The following is an 18,679-nucleotide window of genomic DNA, read 5'->3' as shown; positions in this document are numbered from 1 at the left end:
AAAAGAGAATCCAAATGGCATTCCAACGAAACAGACACCTTCGTCTTGAAACGTCTCAAGGTAATTCAGTGGTGCAATCTTCGTTGTTGTTGTTCAGTCGCTAAGTTGTGTCCAACTCTTCGCAACCCCATGGACTTCCCTGTCTTTCACCATCTCCTGGAGTTTGCTCAAACTCATGTCCATTGAGTCGGTGATGCCATCCAGCCATCTTATCCTGTGTTGTCCCCTTCTCCTCCTGCCCTCAGTCTTTCCCAGCATCAGGGTCTTTTCCAGTGAGTTGGCTCTTCACATCAGATGGCCAAAGTATTAGAAATTCAGCTTCAGCATCAGTCCTTCCAATGAGTATGAAGGGTTGAATTCCTTTAGAATTGACTGGTTCAATCTCCTTACTGTCCAAGGGACTCTCAAGAGTCTTCTCCAGCACCACAATTCAAAGGCATCAATTCTTCGGCGCTCAGCCTTCTTTATGGTCCAACTTGCAAATCCATACATGACTGAGGGATGCAATTTTCTCTCTCTCATAAATCTGAGCTCCTTTCCCTTGTTTTTGTAAAGTTGTAAACTGGGGCAGATTAAGAGAAACTGAGCTCTGGCTATGCTCTGCACTGAGGTTCTGAGCAGGCTTGAGCCCAGAACTGTCATGAAGGAGCCCTAGATCTGCTAACAATGGCTCATTCTCTTGGGAAGCCTGCTGTCCAAGGGGCTCATACGGCTGCAGGGAAAAGGTCTGCACTCAAGTCAGTGCCCAGAGAGTTTCTGGCCTGTCATTTGGGACACCACTGGACTGCTGAACCCCAGCATGGGGACAGCGGACACTTGTCTATTTGGGGATCAACCTACCTTCTGCCCGGGGTGAAAGGCCACCAGCTGGAGGCCTGAGGTGCCCGGAGCCTTGAGGACTTCCTTAGGCTGCTCCTGGCAGGACGCATCCTTGGAGGCAACAAAAGGCTGGGGAGCTGCCCCCTCCAGCAGCTCTGCCTGAGGCTCCGAGGGTGGGGCAGCCCCAGGTGGTCCCAACACCCGGGCTCCCAGAAGGGACCGCTTGCCGAGGCGCCGGGACAGGACGCTGGCCATGCTGTTGCCTTTCCTGGGGAGACAACGGAGACACAGGTCCTTTATCCGGTATCTGGGGAAGCAGGAAGATGCCCCCCACACAGCTGGAGCCCATGAGTGTCCATGAAAAAAGATGAGACATTTTAAAGTAATTTTTACAATGGTTTTCTTTCTACAAAAGCTGAACACCTGTTTCGAGTAGGACATTGAGAACATCCTGATAAGCAGAAAAACAAATCACTCAAGAAGAGACTTCCCAGAGAAACGCCCATGTTTCCTGGACAGAGTTTCAGGCTTTCTTCTACACAAGCATTTACATACTTGTATTTCTACAAAAAACAGGATCATGGCTTGGTAAACAGGGAATTTTCACTTATCCTGTGTCGGCTTTACTGTATCATTAAATGTTATTCTACAAAAACTCTTTTGGGAGACACAGCTATGTTTTCTTAGGCTGCTGCATCACTGCTAATTTAACAAATCCCTTTAACAAAGCCATTATGCCTAATGGCTGTACCCTTGGGTTGTGTTACCGAAACTTCTCTGCCCACAGTGAGCATCTTAGCAGCACCTCAGCATACACATCAAGGGTCACTTTCCAGGTCAGGATCCTATTAAGATAGTGTGAAGTCAGAGCAGGGGTCTCCCCAGGTGGCTAGTGGTAAAAAAATCCATCTGCCAATGCAGGAGACACGGGTTTGATCCCTGATCTGGAAAGATTTCCTGGAGAAGGAAATGGCAACCCACTCCAGTATTCTTGCCTGGAGAATCCCCATGGACAGAGGAGCCTGGCAGGCTACAGCCCATGAGTCACAGAGTCAGACATGACTTAGCAACTGAACAACAACTAAGTTAGAACAAGAGGGTGTCTGTGAGATACTCACAGAATCCCACACTGAGCTGGCTTCAAAGCTGCAGACAGCCACAGAAATGAGCCATGGTAACTTTCCTTGTTTTACACTTAAGGAAACTAACCCTGGGAGCTTAAGAGACTTATTCGTGGCGATAAAGCTTGTTGGTGTCAGATAAATGGGACCTGGTGTCCTGACTCCAAACCCAGATTTTCTCACTGCCTCCCAATTGCCTGTACACTGCCCCCTTGTGAGTTCAGGGCTGATAGAAATGCAGGACAATAGGCCTGCATGGACCCTCGGAAGACCACTCCAGGCCTCTGCAGTCACCCCATGATGGGCAGGAGCTGCTCCAAAAACCGATATATTATTTCTGCCTGCTCAGAGGTGTCAGCGCACCCTCCACGGATCATACTCCAGAAACCAGAGCCCTGTCCTCTGCATTTTATGGCGGAAGGGCTAGAAAGGTGACGAGACGAGATGCTTGCTGATGCTCCTTTGGTCAAAATCCTACTGCCTGAGAGGTGGGTTCTAACCACCTGGCAGTATATAAGCCCCAGGACAGGGGTGGTTGAGGGGGAAGCCCTTGACCTTCAGGAGCCCATACCATTCCAGAAAAGAGGAAGTCAATCTTCTAGGGCCTCCGAGAATCAAAACAGTCAACACAGTTGCTCTTGGGAAATCCCACCCATGCTCCACAGCCTGTCTGCTAATAATACAGTTGCAAATATGGAGGAGAAGGGTTTGGCACATTTTTATAAATGTTTTACTCAGAGCTTCACAGGCTAGAATCAGGGAGTATGGTATCTCTATCATGAATTCCCTAGAAAGCAAAGAAGAGGTAAGAAAAAGGTCAAAATCAGACCACCCTACCAGAATTCCTCTCTAGGTATCTAGTGACTTTATATTTAGTAACACTCTATTGGAAAGCTTTACTATGCATGTCATCAAAAGGAAGAAAAACATAAGGAGTAAATTCTTCACCACTATCAAAAAAAAGCGTCCACTCAGTCATCTTCATGCATCAAGCCAGAAACAAGAACCTCTAACTCTCACTTTAAGCACTGCCAGGTGGCACTAGTGGTACCAATGCAAGAGTCACAGGTTGGATCCCTGGATTGGGAAGATCCCCTGGAGAAGCGAATGGCAACCCACTCCAGTATACTCGCCTGAAGAATCCTATGGACAAAGGAGCCTAGCAGGTTACAGTCCATAGGTTGCAGAGTCAGACATGACGGAGTGACTGAGCACACATGTGCACGCATGCACACACACACACACGTGTGCACAGGCGCACATGTGCACGCACGCGTGCACGCGCCCACACACAGACACACAGACGCACACACACACACACACACACACACACAGAGTTAGTCACTCACTTGCATCCAAATCTGTGTAATCCCACGGACAATAGTCTATCAGGCTCCTCTGTCCATGGGATTTCCTAGGCAAGAATACTGCATTCCCTTTTCCAGGGGATCTTCCTGGCCCAGGGATGGAACCCAAGTCTCCTGCATTGGTAGGCAGGTTTTTTGTCACTGAGCCACCAGGGATACCCATAACCCGCTGTTTAATGTCGCTGAGCTATAAGCAAAGCCAGAGTGCCACTTAGAGACGTCAGATGGCAGCAACCATCCAGAGAAAGAAATAACCCTGCTCTTGACCAAAAAAAAAAAAACCACACACACAAAACACAGTGGCCGCCCCCACTTTCCACAGCAGGAAATGTGAGGTTTCTACCACTGAACATGAAGAAAGGGTAGTATTTCCAAAATTCCTGGGCTTCCAGTCTTCAGAAGGAGCCTGAAATATTTGGCTCACAGTCTCTGATGATGTTTTTTTTTTTTCCTAAGTCTTTATTTTTTTTTAACATAAAGAACACTTTTTATTTGGTTTGTGAAGCTGCACCTTCCAAAGCCTGCTGGATTTGCACAGCTGGTGAACATGCCCACTTCCGGCTTCTTTCCACATGCATTCTTTGGCCTTTCTCCTTTGACTGGCCTGAATTCCACCCTGAAATACATTTTATGATTTGCTTTATTTATAGTGCACTCAAATCTTAATTTTTAAAAGCAGAAGAGAAAGAAGGAAGGGAAACTGCCTTTATTAAATGCCCAATAGCACGAGCTTTCACAAACTGTATCTAATTTAATCCTCAGAACTTAAGACAAACATATGGTCTTTTATTTCTGATGAGGAAACTGAGCCACTGCCAGCTTAGGTTGCCAAGGCAACACAACCATGAAAGGCAGTCCCAAGGGACTGAACTCTTGCCTCGTTGGTGTCAAAGGGCATGATACTGCCATCAGTCCAGTAGGTATGAGATGTCTCAAAAGAAAACACTCAAGTTGCTTCTGACCTACATGGTATTTTTTCCCCTAAGTCAGTGAACCTCGATAGGAAAAAAATAAAGCAAAACCAAATAAAACCCAGCTCCCAATCCTGCAAGTTTCTGCATCCATCTCCTGTGCTTTTTTCTTTCCTTGAAAATCCCTTTTCCACTTGCACCTTAGCTTCCTACCTACAAAATAAAGGTCAATGCTTTCCTCTGATCTTGTTTAACAGTCCAGGTCATTGTTAATCATTTAGTGGTTTGGGAAGAACTTTATACACATATTGCCCTCGTGAGGGTGCAGAGAGATACGGAATCAATCCCAAAAGTTAAGGAAAATTTTAGCCAAATTTACACTGGGGACTGACAGCATGGAAGTGAAAAAATATGACTCTAGATTAAATGTAGGCTGGGTGGGATGGCCAAGTGTGTTGACCAGCACTGAATCAGGAACACGGCTTGGGAGATAACACCATCCCTCAATTCCTGAATTCCTTCAGGAATTCAGAAATGAACTCAAGCACCTACAGAGGTGTGCCAGGCTTCCCAGGAGGCACTAGTGGTAAAGAATCCGTCTGCCAATACAGGAGAGTAAGAGAAGCATGTCTGATCCCTAAGGTCGGGAAGATCCCCTGAAGGAGGGCGTGGCAACCCATTCCGGAGAAATATTGCCTGCAGAATCCCATGGACAGAGGAGCCTGGCGGGCTACAGTCCAAGGGTCAGATATGGCTGAACTGACTTAGCATGCACACACGTACAAAGGTCTGCCATGCAGACAGGCAGAGGTGCCAGGTTAATATGGAATTTGCCAGGGGCTTTCCAGGACTGCTTGTCACTTTATACCTTAGATCGAGGGTCCCAACTCTCTCCCAGTATGTTTCTATCAGTATAACCACTGCCCCCTTCAAATCTTCCTTCCCTGATCTCTACTTTCTATTCACTTCCCTATTAGTTTCTTTCTTCAGAGCTACAGATGTTCCATATAAGCCAGTCAGTCCCTAACTTGCCACAGAGTTCTGGTACCATCAAGAGAAATCAAGAAACATCTATTTCAGGGTAACAATGACAGTGTTTCAACAAGTAGGCAAATCCAACTTTACAATGCTACATTCTCGAGTTAGGGAAGTCCTTGACTAAAACATAAACTCATGCTAAAAAAGACTTCCTGGCTGATGTAGAGTTTTAAGAGAACCTGCTTGTCTTTGCTTCTCATGCCCTCTGCTGTCCCCCGCCCCCAGGGTGCGGTTGGCTACCGGAGATGTATTTTGGTCCATGTCCAAAGCGGTGAGCCCTTTTCCAAGCTCAGCAAACATCTTCTGACGTGCTAACAGCTCTTAATGAGGACGTCTGCCATCAGTTTAATAACTGGAACAGACAGAAGAAGAAAACAAACCCTCTCTGTGGTTCTAAGCTGCAAATTGCCATTTGACATGTGACTGTTGCCAGACAACCCCTCGTCTCAGCACATCCACGTGTGTGTGTGCATGCCCTCATGCACAATGATTGCTCTCTTTAGCCTCCCATGGCAACAAGCTATGACATCACTGAGTAGCACTTGCAGGACACAGGTCATAGAGTCAAACTGATTCATTACACAACCAAAGGGGTTTTTTTTTTGGCGGGGGGAGGGGTTGTTTTGTTTTCCTGTTTGTTTTTGTCATTAAAGAGGGTGAGGCTTGGAGTAAGACTTTCACATGCCAAAGCGTGGAAGACTGCTGCTTCTCTAATGAATAATTTGGGGACCAAGGTGAGGGGCATCACTCCTCTGCTGAGATTCCCCACTAAACCTCAGCTTTCTGTTTTATGATCTCCCCTGAGTAACCACTGCACAGAGCAACGATTTGAGTTTTTAGATCTTTGGCTAATATTTTGCATATTGTTCTTAATCTTTTATCAGTGTTGCTATTATGTTCTTTTAAATCTGTAACATTTTCACTTAATGTCTTCCTTCCACGTGACATTCTAAGCTCACGTAAAGGTCAAAAATGCTGCAGCACACCACATCTTTTATTGCCTAATGGAATTCAGTGGAGAATAGGACAATTCATTGGTCCCAAACAATTCATTTTTCAGCAATCCTTGACCAGGGATGATCTCTGTTGAGAGATGCCGCATGCGTCCACAGCATACTGATGATTATATGCAAATATGTCTGTGGTCCTCACCATCTGAACCTTGCTTGGCAGAAAGAAGCAAGTTGTCATACTTTGTCCTCACTGCCCAAATCCTACCTGGTTCTCAAGCTTTATTTTCTTCTGGGTGCCTTCTCCAGGAAAAGTAAAAAACAACAACAACAACAACAACAAAAACACCTCACTTCATTGAGCATATATTGATTATTTCTTCCCAGAGGACCTTTTTCTCAGCCTGGTTTTGGACAGAAAAATCTCCAAGAGTAGCCAAGGGCCTGTGCTAAAACATCTAGGTCTCTCAAGTTACACATCAGGCCCTATGACACCATTTTTTAAATGTGTAGTGTGCATTTTAGTTTTTTCATGGTATGAGCTTAAGATCATAGCATTGAGCATATTAGTAATTGATTCAATGCCAAGATTTCTAAATCAGCTGTTCAGAGGATGACCATTTGGATTCTCAAGTCATCTTAGTCGTGTCTTCATCTGAAGGTTTTTAAAAACCGGATTATACTGTCTCAATGTATAACAGTTTAGACTGCTAGTAAAATTAAAATTAGGTGATCAGGACTGGCAGAGATCTTAAAGGCTGCCCATCTCCCCTTCAGGGCTGGATCTTCTCCACAGGATCTCCTGTAACTGAGGGCCCAGCCTTCCCATCATTGAGTAATAGAAGTAACAGCAAAATGGAAGGGGAAAATTAGGGCCCCAAATAGCGGTGCTATTTTCATATCCCAGCATACAGGCTGCAGAAACAGGTCACCTTATCTGGTTACACTGAATTTTCTCCAGCAAACAATAAATGACTCCGATCCACAAATACTTTTGTTGGTGTGAATGCAAAAGAGCCATTCTAGTCAAGTAAAAGAGACCATTCTGTTTGCGCTGCCCACAGGGAAGGAAAGGGTTTTCACAGTTCAGCCCAGGAACAACTGTACTTCCTCTTCCTTCACACCTACCTCCTCATCTGCTTACAAAACCAGCAGTGTCCTTTATTCACGGCTGTCATGCATGCACTACTCTGTATGAAACACAGGGCTCAGGGACCTGAAGCTCCAAGGGACTCCATCTCCCCAAGACAGCAAGCCCCTGCTTATCCCATTAAATGCATGATTTTGAACAGATGTTGCTATTCCCATAGGTAAGGAAAGCCCCAGATTAAAAAATAGTATGTTGTGCACTTCCCTGGTGCTCCAGGGGTTAAGAATCCACCTGCCAATGCAGGAGATGTGGGTTCGATCCCTGGTCTGGGAAGATTCCACACACCATGGAGCAACTAAGCCCATGAGTCACAACTGCTAAAGCCCACGTGGTCGACAGCCTGTGCGCCACGATGAGAAGCCACCTCAATGAGAAGCCCTTATGTAGCAACAAAGACACAGTGCAGCCAAAAATAAATAAACATTTTCAAAATAAAATACAGTTAAAAAAAATAATGTAAGAAATAAGACCTACTACTCACCCTAAAATGATAGGCAGATGTCAAAAGTAAGGGTAGCATTTTAGCGTTTAGACTTGGTTCTAAGAAAGTACAGTAAGTCCCCTATATACAAACAAGTTCTGAAAGAGTGTTAGTAAGTCCAACATGTTCATAAGTCTAACAAAGTTAGCCTAGGTATCCAGCTAACACAATCAGTTATATAGTACTGTACTGTGATAGGTTTATGATATTTTTCACACAAATAGTACATAAAAAACAAACACACATAAAAAAAGAAAATTGTTTGTAATCTGACAGTACCTCGAAAAGTCACTAGTATAGTACAACGGCTGGCACTTAACAGTACCAGGTACATCACTGCTGCTCTTGCACCTGCTTTCGGATGTGTGCGTGCTAAACCGCTGCAGTCGTGTCAGACTCTGTGCAACCCCATAGACTGTAGCCTGCTAGGCTCCTCTGTCCACGGGACTCTCCAGGCAAGAATACTGCAGTGGGCTGCCATGCCCTCCTCCAGGGCATCTTCCTGACCCAGGGATCAAACCCAAGTCTCTTAACGTCTCTTGCATTGGCAGGCTGGTTCTTTACCAGTAGCATCGCCTGCGAAGCCCTGCTTTTGGACATCCTGGGGTTCAAATAAAGACACTGCACTCTGTAAAGTACACAAAACTACCACCACTTGTAGAGGACACATGCACGTGACAGGGCATGCCAGACACGTGAACCGATTTATGAGGCGAAACATGAGAATACACACTTGCATCTTTGAAAGTTCGCATCTCGAAGGCTCGTGTGTAGGGGACTTAGGCAGGGTGTTCTTGAAAACAGGTAGAGCATGCTGTTTAAGGAAGCAGGGATAAGTAAAAGCACACCTACAAACATGCCAGGCGAGGTGGAGGGCTGGGCCAGCGCTGTTTTCCTACCTGCACGGGGCACGCATGCACGTGTGTACATGTGGGTGCCTGTACTGCGGTTAAACCTGATTCGGCCGTACCAAAACTATGTGAGAGTTCCCGCAGGAGGCAGGGAGATGCCTGACTGCTGACTCGGCATTCTACCCAGAGCCAGCACGCAGGAGGCGGGGAGAACCGGCCTCAGAGCACTGACAGTTCCCTCCAGCAGTTTGCAGAGAAAGCTTCCCTCCTGCACATTAACCCAAACCACCCATGAATGCCTGAATAGCACTCGGGATTCCATGTACTTTGATACACACATCTGGGGGCTTCCTGTTTTCCCGGACCTCCCAGCAACTCAAGGAAACACGGAGGGACAATTTAATCCCAATTTTATAGCTGAGAAAACTGAGGCTCCTTCAGAAGGCCACTGCTTTGCTGGCCTAGTCAGCTGGGCTGTCTGCAGCTTTTCCTAGTTCATCCCTGGACTCGTTCTCTCATCCCTGGACTCGTTCTCTCTTCCCTGCAAGTGGAGACCCTGCAGCAGGACAGGGGCTCAGATGGAAGGGCTTTGGAGTTCCCTGGGGCCTTCGTGTTGCCTCGTCTGATCCTCACAGTGCTGTGAGGAAGGAAGTGTGAGCTTCACCGGGAAGAAGGGATCTATCAGAGGTGCTTGTGCGTATGCATGCTCAGTCGCTCAGCTGTGTATGAGTCTTTGTGACGCCATGGACCGTAGCCCGCCAGGCTCCTCTGTCCATGGGCTTCTCTAGGCAAGAATACTGGAGTGGGTTGCCATACCCTTCTCCAGGGGATCTTCCTGACCCAGGGGTTGAACCAGTGTCTCCTGCATTTCCTGCACTGGTAGGCAAGTTCTTTACCCTGAGTCACCAGGGAAGTCTATCAGAGGCACTTACAGTTATGAAAAGGGAAAACTGGCAACATAAGAACCACCTTCCCAAATCTAAAGCACAGAGGAAAGAATTTAAAATGCCTCACAGGGACTTTCCTGGTGGTCCAGCGGCTCAGACTCCAAGCTCCCAAATGCAAGGGGCCCTGGTTGGATCACTGGTCATCAGAGAACTAGATCCCACCTGCCGCAACTAAGACCCAGCACGGCCGAATAAATAAATATTTTTTTTAAATAAATAACAATTCAAAAACAAAATGCCTAACAACATGGGGCCCCTTAGGTAAGTTCCTGAGTGGTGCACACCCCAGAAAGGGAAGCTATGTGACTGTGATGCCTGAAATGCCGATCCCGAGACACAGGGGCCCCTTGTGTTCCTGCCTCTCTGAAGGCAGAGATGTGCAGGCTCTATTTCTTCTCTGAAGTGGTTAAAGCAGAAAAACCATGTGGAACTCAGCAGTCATTTGAATGAATAATCACCTACCCTGGCAATCCTAAATAAACAGACTGGGGGTGGGCGGGGAGGTGGTGCTAGGGGGGTTGTAGGGAAGGTGAGAGTCATCTAGTGACTTTCCTGGCCAAAATCAATAGGTAATAAGAAGGCAGGAGCCCTCTCCCAGGGTGGACAATCAGAGCACACAGGGTTGCAGGTACCCAAGAAAGGAGCCACCTGGTCTGGGGGCCGGGCCAGGAGAGGGGAGCCAAATTTATGGATGAGAAAGCACCACACGCAAATAAGAATGAGCCAAGCAGAAATAGCACCCCACTCCAGTACTCTTGCCTGGAAAATCCCATGGACGGAGGAGCCTGGAAGGCTGTGGTCCATGGGATCGATGAGGGTCAGACATGACTGAGCGACTTCACTTTCACTTTTCACTTTCATGCATTGGAGGAAATGGCAACCCACTCCCGTGTTCTTGCCTGGAGAATCCCAGGGACGGGGGAGCCTGGTGGCCTGCCGTCTATGGGGTCGCACAGAGTCGGACACGACTGAAGTGACTTAGCAGCAGCAAGCAGAAAAGAGCAACAGGGAAGGGAAGGGCCCCAATACCCCTCCGGAATCCAAGTCCCACCCGGCAGCCACCAGAGCCAAACGTAAGCCAGGACAAACTAAAGTGCAGTCTTGGAAATTACAGGTAATGAGACAAGGAACACGCGCTGTTGGAATGACAGAACATTCTAGTGGCCGATGACACTTAGGAGCTTGCAATAAGAGCTGGATAACGAACAGAACTAGTTTTAAGACCAGAATGGCTGACTGGCCAAGGGAACAGACGTGTCTGGTCAGAAGGACCATATCCCGCTTCCACGGATCAACTGTTTTTGGGGGGAGGGATCGCACCCTGGCCCCCTGTATCGGGAGCTCGGAGTCTTAACCACTGGATCATCAAGGAGGTCCTTCCACGGATCAATTTTTCATCTAAATTTTGCCTCCACTCTGACTCCCCGCTTCCCAGTACAAGTTTCCTGTTTCAGGATGGGGGCAGTTCCCCCACACTGTCACTCTGGCACCTTCTCCTGGGAGACAACCCTTTGCTCCTGGGACTGGAGCATTTTCCCCAAGAGCCGCATGAATGCTTCCCATCCCCCAGGAGCTCTGTGGCCGAGGGAAAAAAAAAGGCTGGATACACCTGAGTAACTGAAACCGGCTGCTCAAAATGGAACCAGAGAAGCTGAGTCTGGGCACACTGCCAAGGGCACCGCTTCAGGAAAAGCGCTCCAGGCATGCCCGTGACCCCGGCCGGTGTGACGTCTGGCAACAAGCCACCACCTCAGAGCCTCAGTTTCCTGCCTCACCGTGAAAACTGAGGCCACTTCCCAGTATCCGGAAGGGTCTCCACAGATGTGTCCCCTCCTCTGCTGCCTGATCCCAGACTGGCACTGGGCAGCTAACAGACATGGCCGCCACTCGGACAGCTTAGTAGCCACAGTCCAGCCGGCACCTGGGAACTGAGGTTGTGAAAGGGTGTTCAACCAGAATCAGTGATGCAGCTACTAACTCTAAAGGGAATCAAGAAGCTGGCCATGGGGACTTCCCTTGTGGTCCAGTGGTTAAGACTCCTCGCTTCCACAGCAGAGGGCATGGGTTCAATCCCTGGTCACGGAACTAAGATCTCACATGCTGCAAGACACAGCCAATATTAATATATAATAATATTATATATTTTATATATTTGTATTATATACATTATTTATAAATAACATATAATATATAATTATATATTATAATATTATATAATATTATTTCTTATAAAATAATAAAACACTTAAATAATAAAATACTTAAAAAAAAAAGTTGACCATGAGTGAGTTACTAATTAACTGAAATCACAACGGAACTGATTTCGGCAAGCAGGGGAACTGAGAAATTCAACATATTCCACCTAGAGGCCAGCTGGCCATGGGGAACCAACGCCAGGGCTCCCAGCTTTGAGCTCAACACCCAGCTGGCCGGCTCTGCCCTGAGCCCAAGGCAAGGCCCATGTGACTGGCCCCTCTCCTGGCTCTCAGCACACAGTTCCAAGTCTGCTCTCCTCCCCCGCCCCTGGCCAAAATCTCCATCTTGGTGGCCTGCCCGGGGTGGTTCAAGGCCCACTGCCAAGCCTCCCCGAGGCGGAGCGTGACCAGCGTGACCAGCCTCTGTGAGCAACCCTCCCAAATCCGACACCTTGGTCCCAGATCCCAGCTGCCTGGATCTGGACATGCGTTCACCCATGCAGACCCACCCAGCACACAGGGCAGCGCCAGCTCACCGGAAACCCAGGGAAAGGGGCACCACAGGACCCCAGCACCTGCGAGCTAAAATAATCTGCTGGTGCTAAACATATGTGCCAGGTTCCTGCCCATAAACTCAACGGAATAACAAAGGAGCCTCAGCTTCAGACTCTTCTTTCAGAGAACTTTAGGCCTCACTGAGCTCCACTTGCATCTCACACCCAGCTCTTGTTTATTAAAGCACTTCATATGCTCATGAGTGACAGTCAGCGATCTGTGCAATTAGATGAATGGATCAGAATCTGCTTCTTTCAGGAAAAGGCAAAAAAAAAAAAAAAATTCAGCAATCTGAAACCAAAGCCCAGTTTTAAAAAAGATGGTTTTTAGGATGAAGCTCATAAACATAGATGACTATGCATGTTAATATTTTCAGTGCTTGACACAGTTAAGTCGAAATAAAATGTTATGGGTCGAACAAAAAAAAAATCTGCTGAGTGACTGGAGGGTGAGGGAGACAAACACGTTTCCTCCACAAAACAGAAAGTCAACCTAAGTGAATACAGTATAGAAGATGGTTTAAATAAATACATTGTGAAAACGGGCACAGTGAGGGAGGGGGCTTGCCCCAGGCCCAACCCACCAAGGAAGTGGCTTTCTCTGGGGTGGCCATTTATGGAATTCTCAGCTTCCCAGGTAGCTCAGTGGTAATGAATCCACCCGCCAATGTGGGAGATGCTCAGTGGTAAAGAATCCACCCGCCAATTTGATCCCAGGGTCGGGAAGATACCCTAGAGAAGGAAATGGTAACCCATTCCAGTATTCTTGCCTGGGAAATCACATGGACAGAGCCGCCTGTCTGTTGGGCTACCGTCCATGGGGCCACAAAGAGTCGGACATGACTGAGCACACGCACACACATGTCCCAATAACTGTGGGCCTGAGGATGAGTTCAAAGGCTGCAGAGAGATGGAGAAACAGGCTAAATGAGCGGGCATGCCTGTCTGAGCTCAGGATATCCAGGCATCCACTCTTGGATGTTTTTCCTGAAATGGACAGAGGATGAAAGCACATTCGCTAGTGACTGAGCCAAAGTAACAAAGTTAATGTGGACCAAACGGAAGGACCAACGGGCCCACACACATGCACTCTGAGAAAAGAGAAGAACGACCCTGGCATGCGGTGGGTCACCACAGTGGCTGCCCAGCACTAGTAAGCCACTACTGGCCCCTGGGACCACATGGAATCCCACCCCTGGTCAGGCAGGGAGGCTGAACTTGGGCCACGCAGACAGCTAGTCTCTTTTGAGAGGAAAGGCCCCTGGGTGTTCACAAGCCCCCAGATCGCATCTATCTGCTTCATTAGAACTGTCAGAGTCAAGGGCAAGAGAAACCCAGCATTCTGTCCATCCTGCAGCCTTTCGAAGACTATAGTTGTTCAGGAATGTTCCGAGAGCTATCATTACTCAAAGACAGAAGGGCTGGCCACTGGCTATGTATTTCACAGACTGTGTCTCACTTCATCCCTCACAATAGCCCCACGAGAGAAGCAGTATCACCTCCTCCACTTGACAGATGAGGAAACTGAGACGTGGGAAGGTTGAGCAACATTCCCAAGGCCACAGAGCTAGGAAGTGACAGAACCGTGTATAACTGAGTCACTCTGCTGGACAACAGATATAACGCTGGAAATTAACTATACTCCAATACAACTTTTTTAAAAAGAAAGTGTTCCCTGGTGGCACAGTGGATAAGAATCCACCTGCCAATGCAGGGGGGCAGGTTTGATCCCTGGTCAGGGAACAAAGATCCCACATGACACAATTAAGACCCAGGACAACCAAATAAATTTTTTAAAAAAGAGAGAGAGTCACCAAGATCCCCTTCCTAGAGATTCTGATCACCCAGGTCTGAGAGAAAAGCCCAGGAAGGAATGGGAAAAGAAACCTCCAGGGCTAAGTTCAATAAACGTTAGCCTTAAAAAAGGCATCAAGCTCTGGGTGGTGATGAGACAAGACTACAGGGAAAACTTCACTCAAGGAGGGAAAAGCTGACAGTAAGGCTGAACACTGACAAGGGCAGTGTAATACATTTAAGTGGGGAGGGGAAACAGAAATCATGGAAGAGCTCTGACATAGGGACCTCTGTCTGTGTAGACTGGATTGTCATCCTACCGTTATCACAAAGCAAAACAAACAAACAAACAAACAAATCATTTTGTCCAGCATCGATGCAAAAGTACTAAACCAAAAGGAAACACGATACCCACCGCCACCTATAAACTTAAGAGAATCATCCACACACTGGGGACACAGGTGGATGCCCATGGAGAAAGAACTTGTGAAACCCCAGGACAGTCAGCTCAATGGGCTGTCACGGGGACGGCACACTCAAAGGACCAGAAAGATTAAGGCCAGTGAGCCCTGGGAGAGTCTAGCAAGTGAGAGAGATAAAATAGGGTGCCAACCTTGACCGAAGCGGGTCAACACCCCCAAAGAAGGCAATATAAATTGCCTTACTGGGTTTGGATAACTGTGTGAGTGCAATCAGTGGGGGGGCCCTGGATTCAGAACCAGAACTGTTTTCTAACCTCTGCGTAAGAAATCTGAGGGCGAACGCACGTAGGATGATTAAGGTTGCAACGGGACCTTGCCCTCACCAGCTGGGTGACCAGTAGCATCAGCATGCTCCGTTCAAAAAGGACAGAGCCAAGCCCTTCCTTGCCACACACCCTCCTAAAGGCATGGGTTTGGCCTGACGATGACTTTTCCTGTCTTCCAGGAGTTCTCAGAGATCTAGAGATGATGGGAAGAAGGGTAAACACAGAGAGATACACTCCGTCCTTCCGTCCTTCTCCAAGCACAATGGAACTGCCAACAGGAGTAACACAGACGGTGTTCTAGGTTTTTTGTTTTTGTTTTTTTTTTTAAAGAACACAAAAATGCTTCCAGAGGCCTGACCCTTGGCTTGCGTGTTGAAGCCACACTTTGTATTCTAAAGATGGACAGAGAACCATCACAGATGGGTTGAAGGTCTCCAGCTAGGGAGTGAACTAGATTTAGAATTCAGCATCTAGGGGCCACCACGGCTGCTCATCCATCCAGTGATTCTTCTCCAACACACAGGTCAAAGTCCTCGGGGAACTAGACCCAACTGACTATGGGGTTCAACGGACTCTCCCCAACACCCAGCCTCCCAGCCAAACTGCATACTCGCACACCCTGGGGCCTGCCCCATTCTCAGAAAACAACTGCTTTGTGTCTGAGCCCACCTGAAGAACTTCTGGCCTACATCAAGCCCAAGCTCAGAACTGACCCTGTAATGGGTCTTTATTTTTTTTTTTTAATTAAAGTATCAGGACTTCCCTGGTGGTCCAGTGGCTGAGACTCCGCATTCCCCAATGCAGGGGGCCTGGTTCCATCACTGGTCAGGGACCTAGATCCCATGCCTCAACTAAAGATTCCACATGCCACAACTGAGACCCAGTGCAGCCAAATAAATAAATACAACAACAACAACAAAAATTAAAGTACCCTGTTACCCAGCAATCCCCTTTCTCAGTATCTATCCTTGGTCACATGCGTGACAAGCAGGCATGTCTGGCCATGTCTACTGTGACAGCATTTGTATCAGTAGGGGATTTGGAAATAACTTCAATGGCCATCAATTAGGCTAAATTAAACAACTGTTTGTGTGTGTGCTAAGTCTCTTCAGTCATGTCCAACTCTTTGCAACCCCATAGACTGTAGCCCACCAGGCTCCTCTGTCCATGGGATTCTCCAGGCAAGAATACTGGAGTGGGTTGCCATTCCCTTCTCCAGAGGATCTTCTCCACCCAGGGATCAAACCCACATCTCTTATGTCTTCCCCATTGGCAGGGAGGTTCTTTACCACTAGCGCCACCTGGGAAACCCACAAACAACGGTTTAGCCTTCTAAGGAAGGTTATGCAGGAGGTAAAATCAGTAAGACCTATCCACAGTGACAGAGAGTTATCACCAAGATGTAAGGGGGGTGGGGGGAGCACAATACTACTTGCAGCGCACTTTTTTTTTAGTTCTACAGGTATAATTGCAAGTATGTTAAGCATCTGAGAACACCAACAAACTCGTAACAGTGGTTAACCTCTAGGGAAGGACTGGGATTACAAGTGGTTGTTAAGGAAGATTTGGTTTTGCTCTGGAAGGTTTGCATTTTTTTTTTCCTACAGAGAATGTGTTCATGTACTACTTGTGTAATGAAAATTGCATTTCACCATGTGATTTTTTAAAAAGAAACCGACCTTGTTCCGTACATCTCAGTCCTATGTTTGGGGGCAATTTCTAACTGAATCTGCCATACAACTCCCTAGGAGGCTGAAAGCAGAGTGGTGCAAAGCAGTGGGCTTTGCAACACAGATCTTTAAGTATTAGGATCCCAGCTCTGTGACTCTGTGGATGGTTCAATTTATACGCCAGTTCAGGGAAGAGACAAGAAAAAAACGAGAAAGGCATGTCAGAGGGCTTCTGGGTAATATAAAGGGATGTCCTAGGAAAGATTTCAGTTGTTCGAGTTGAGCATTCCAGCTGTTCAACATCACACACACTCACACACACACACACAGACTCGCCCATAATGGCAGCTCTCACCCAACCACACGTAATCCACACCAGGGCCCCTAGCCAACCAGCTGTGCTTCAGACCCTTCCATCTGGGAATCAGGATTTTTAACATCAATTCCGATCCCATGGGTTCATGAGAAGGAAGAAGCTGACCACCACATCAGACAAGTTCCAAAATCTCATTTACTCCTGGGGGCCACCTAATCACACAAAACACCGATCTTTTAAACACACACACACACTCTCCACCTCTTCAAAACGCCGTGTGAAAAGCCCATAGAAACACAAAAGTCTATTATTAAGGACCCAGGGTCACCAAAACTAGCCTAGGCTCTTAGAAATCAGAGTTGTGGTCCTTCTGGTTGCGGTGAGGATTCACTCAAAAAGGTCACAGGAACACTTCGGAGGTGACAGAAAGGTTCTGTCTCGGGATGCATTTGTCAAAACTGATCAAACGGCACCGTTCAGATCTGAGCATTCCACTGTATGCAAATTACACCTCAATTTAAAAAGAAAACTACCCCAGCACCGGTTCTCCCTGGCTGCAGCAGTACTTCGAGCTGTCCTATGAGATATCTGAAATCTCTGTTGTGCTATGTAAAGTGCACAAGTGCCATGGTGACAGTCGCCATAAAAATAGAGAACAAGATTAAAATGGATAGAGGACACAGGAATTTAAGAGCGGCACACCAGGAGCAATTCGTGTTCGGCTGAAGAAGAAAAATAGAAAGAGGACAGGGAGGTTTTCATTCCTCCCCCACCACCACCAAGTCCCCCGCCCCCTTGCACTTTGAAAAACAGCCACCCCGTGTGGTTGTTTTTACTAAGAGAGTTTTATGGCTTCCTAATACTCAAAGGACAAAAACGGCTGAGAGCTGTTTTTTCTTATCGTGTTTTTGCCTTAAAAAAAAAAAAAAAAAATCTGATAGCCTAAGTTTTTCCCATACTCACTGTTATGTGGCCCAGGGAACTGATTCCGAGCAACTCAACAAGCACAGTCGATGTGCCATATACTGTGTGAGATCCAAATGATGCTGAGATAAAGGCGGCCTGAGCCCTTCATCATCAAAGGCACAAAGATTTCCCACTTTAGTTCTCAATTACAGAGTTCTGTCTGTACTTTTTACATACACCTAAAACTGACGCCCCCTAGGTAAGCACCCCGAAATTGCTCCACATGAAGAAAGCACTTTCGGGCTTCCCTGGCAGCTCAAAGGTAAAGCATTTGCCTGCCAATGCAGGAGACACAGGTTCAATCCCCGGTCCCGGAGGATTCCACATGCCTGGGAGCAACTAAGCCCATGCACCACAACTACAGAGCCTGTGCTCTAGGGCCTGGGAGCCGCAACTGCTGAAGCCCCTGAACCACAGAGCCCATGCTCTGCAACAAAAGAAGCCGCTGCGATGAGAAGCCCGTGGACCTCGACTGGAGAGCACCCCTTCTCGTCTCAACAAGGGAAAAGCCTGCACAGCCACAAGGACCCAGTCCAGCCAAAAAATTAAAAAAAAAAAAAAAAAAAAACACTTTCTTGCCTAATACTGATTCTTTCAAATGCCAAAAGGCCGGCATGAATGGCCTGGTGACATAAATCTTGCATTCTTCTCCAAAAGATGAGATAAACCTCTATTCTCCTTGCGGAATTTCTGAGAAACATTTGCTATGTGAGTTAGCCCTGACAGTGCTCCCAACAAAAGAAGGAATCCAAAAATATCAGCAAGAAAATCTAAAATGTTGAACCAGAGTGGATTCTAAAT

At 47.2% G+C, this 18,679-nt stretch overlaps 1 protein-coding gene across 5 annotated transcripts in view; it reads right to left on the bottom strand.

Annotated features, from left to right (window-relative positions):
* Positions 1–18,679, bottom strand: part of ZNF395 (zinc finger protein 395) — a 66,569-nt gene that overhangs the window by 18,007 nt on the left and 29,883 nt on the right. For all 5 annotated transcript variants that reach the window (XM_059889012.1, NM_001192211.1, XM_024995572.2 and 2 more), the window contains one exon: positions 841–1,087. In XM_059889012.1, the coding sequence (XP_059744995.1) occupies positions 841–1,074 (234 nt within the window). In that variant the 5' untranslated portion in view covers positions 1,075–1,087. The remainder of the gene's footprint in view (positions 1–840; positions 1,088–18,679) is intronic.

Source organism: Bos taurus, chromosome 8 (assembly GCF_002263795.3).
Source record: "Bos taurus isolate L1 Dominette 01449 registration number 42190680 breed Hereford chromosome 8, ARS-UCD2.0, whole genome shotgun sequence".
In the NCBI taxonomy this organism is placed as follows: domain Eukaryota; kingdom Metazoa; phylum Chordata; class Mammalia; order Artiodactyla; family Bovidae; genus Bos; species Bos taurus.
The sequence above is the reverse complement of the archived record's forward strand: the minus strand, read 5'-3'. Positions and strand labels throughout refer to the sequence as shown.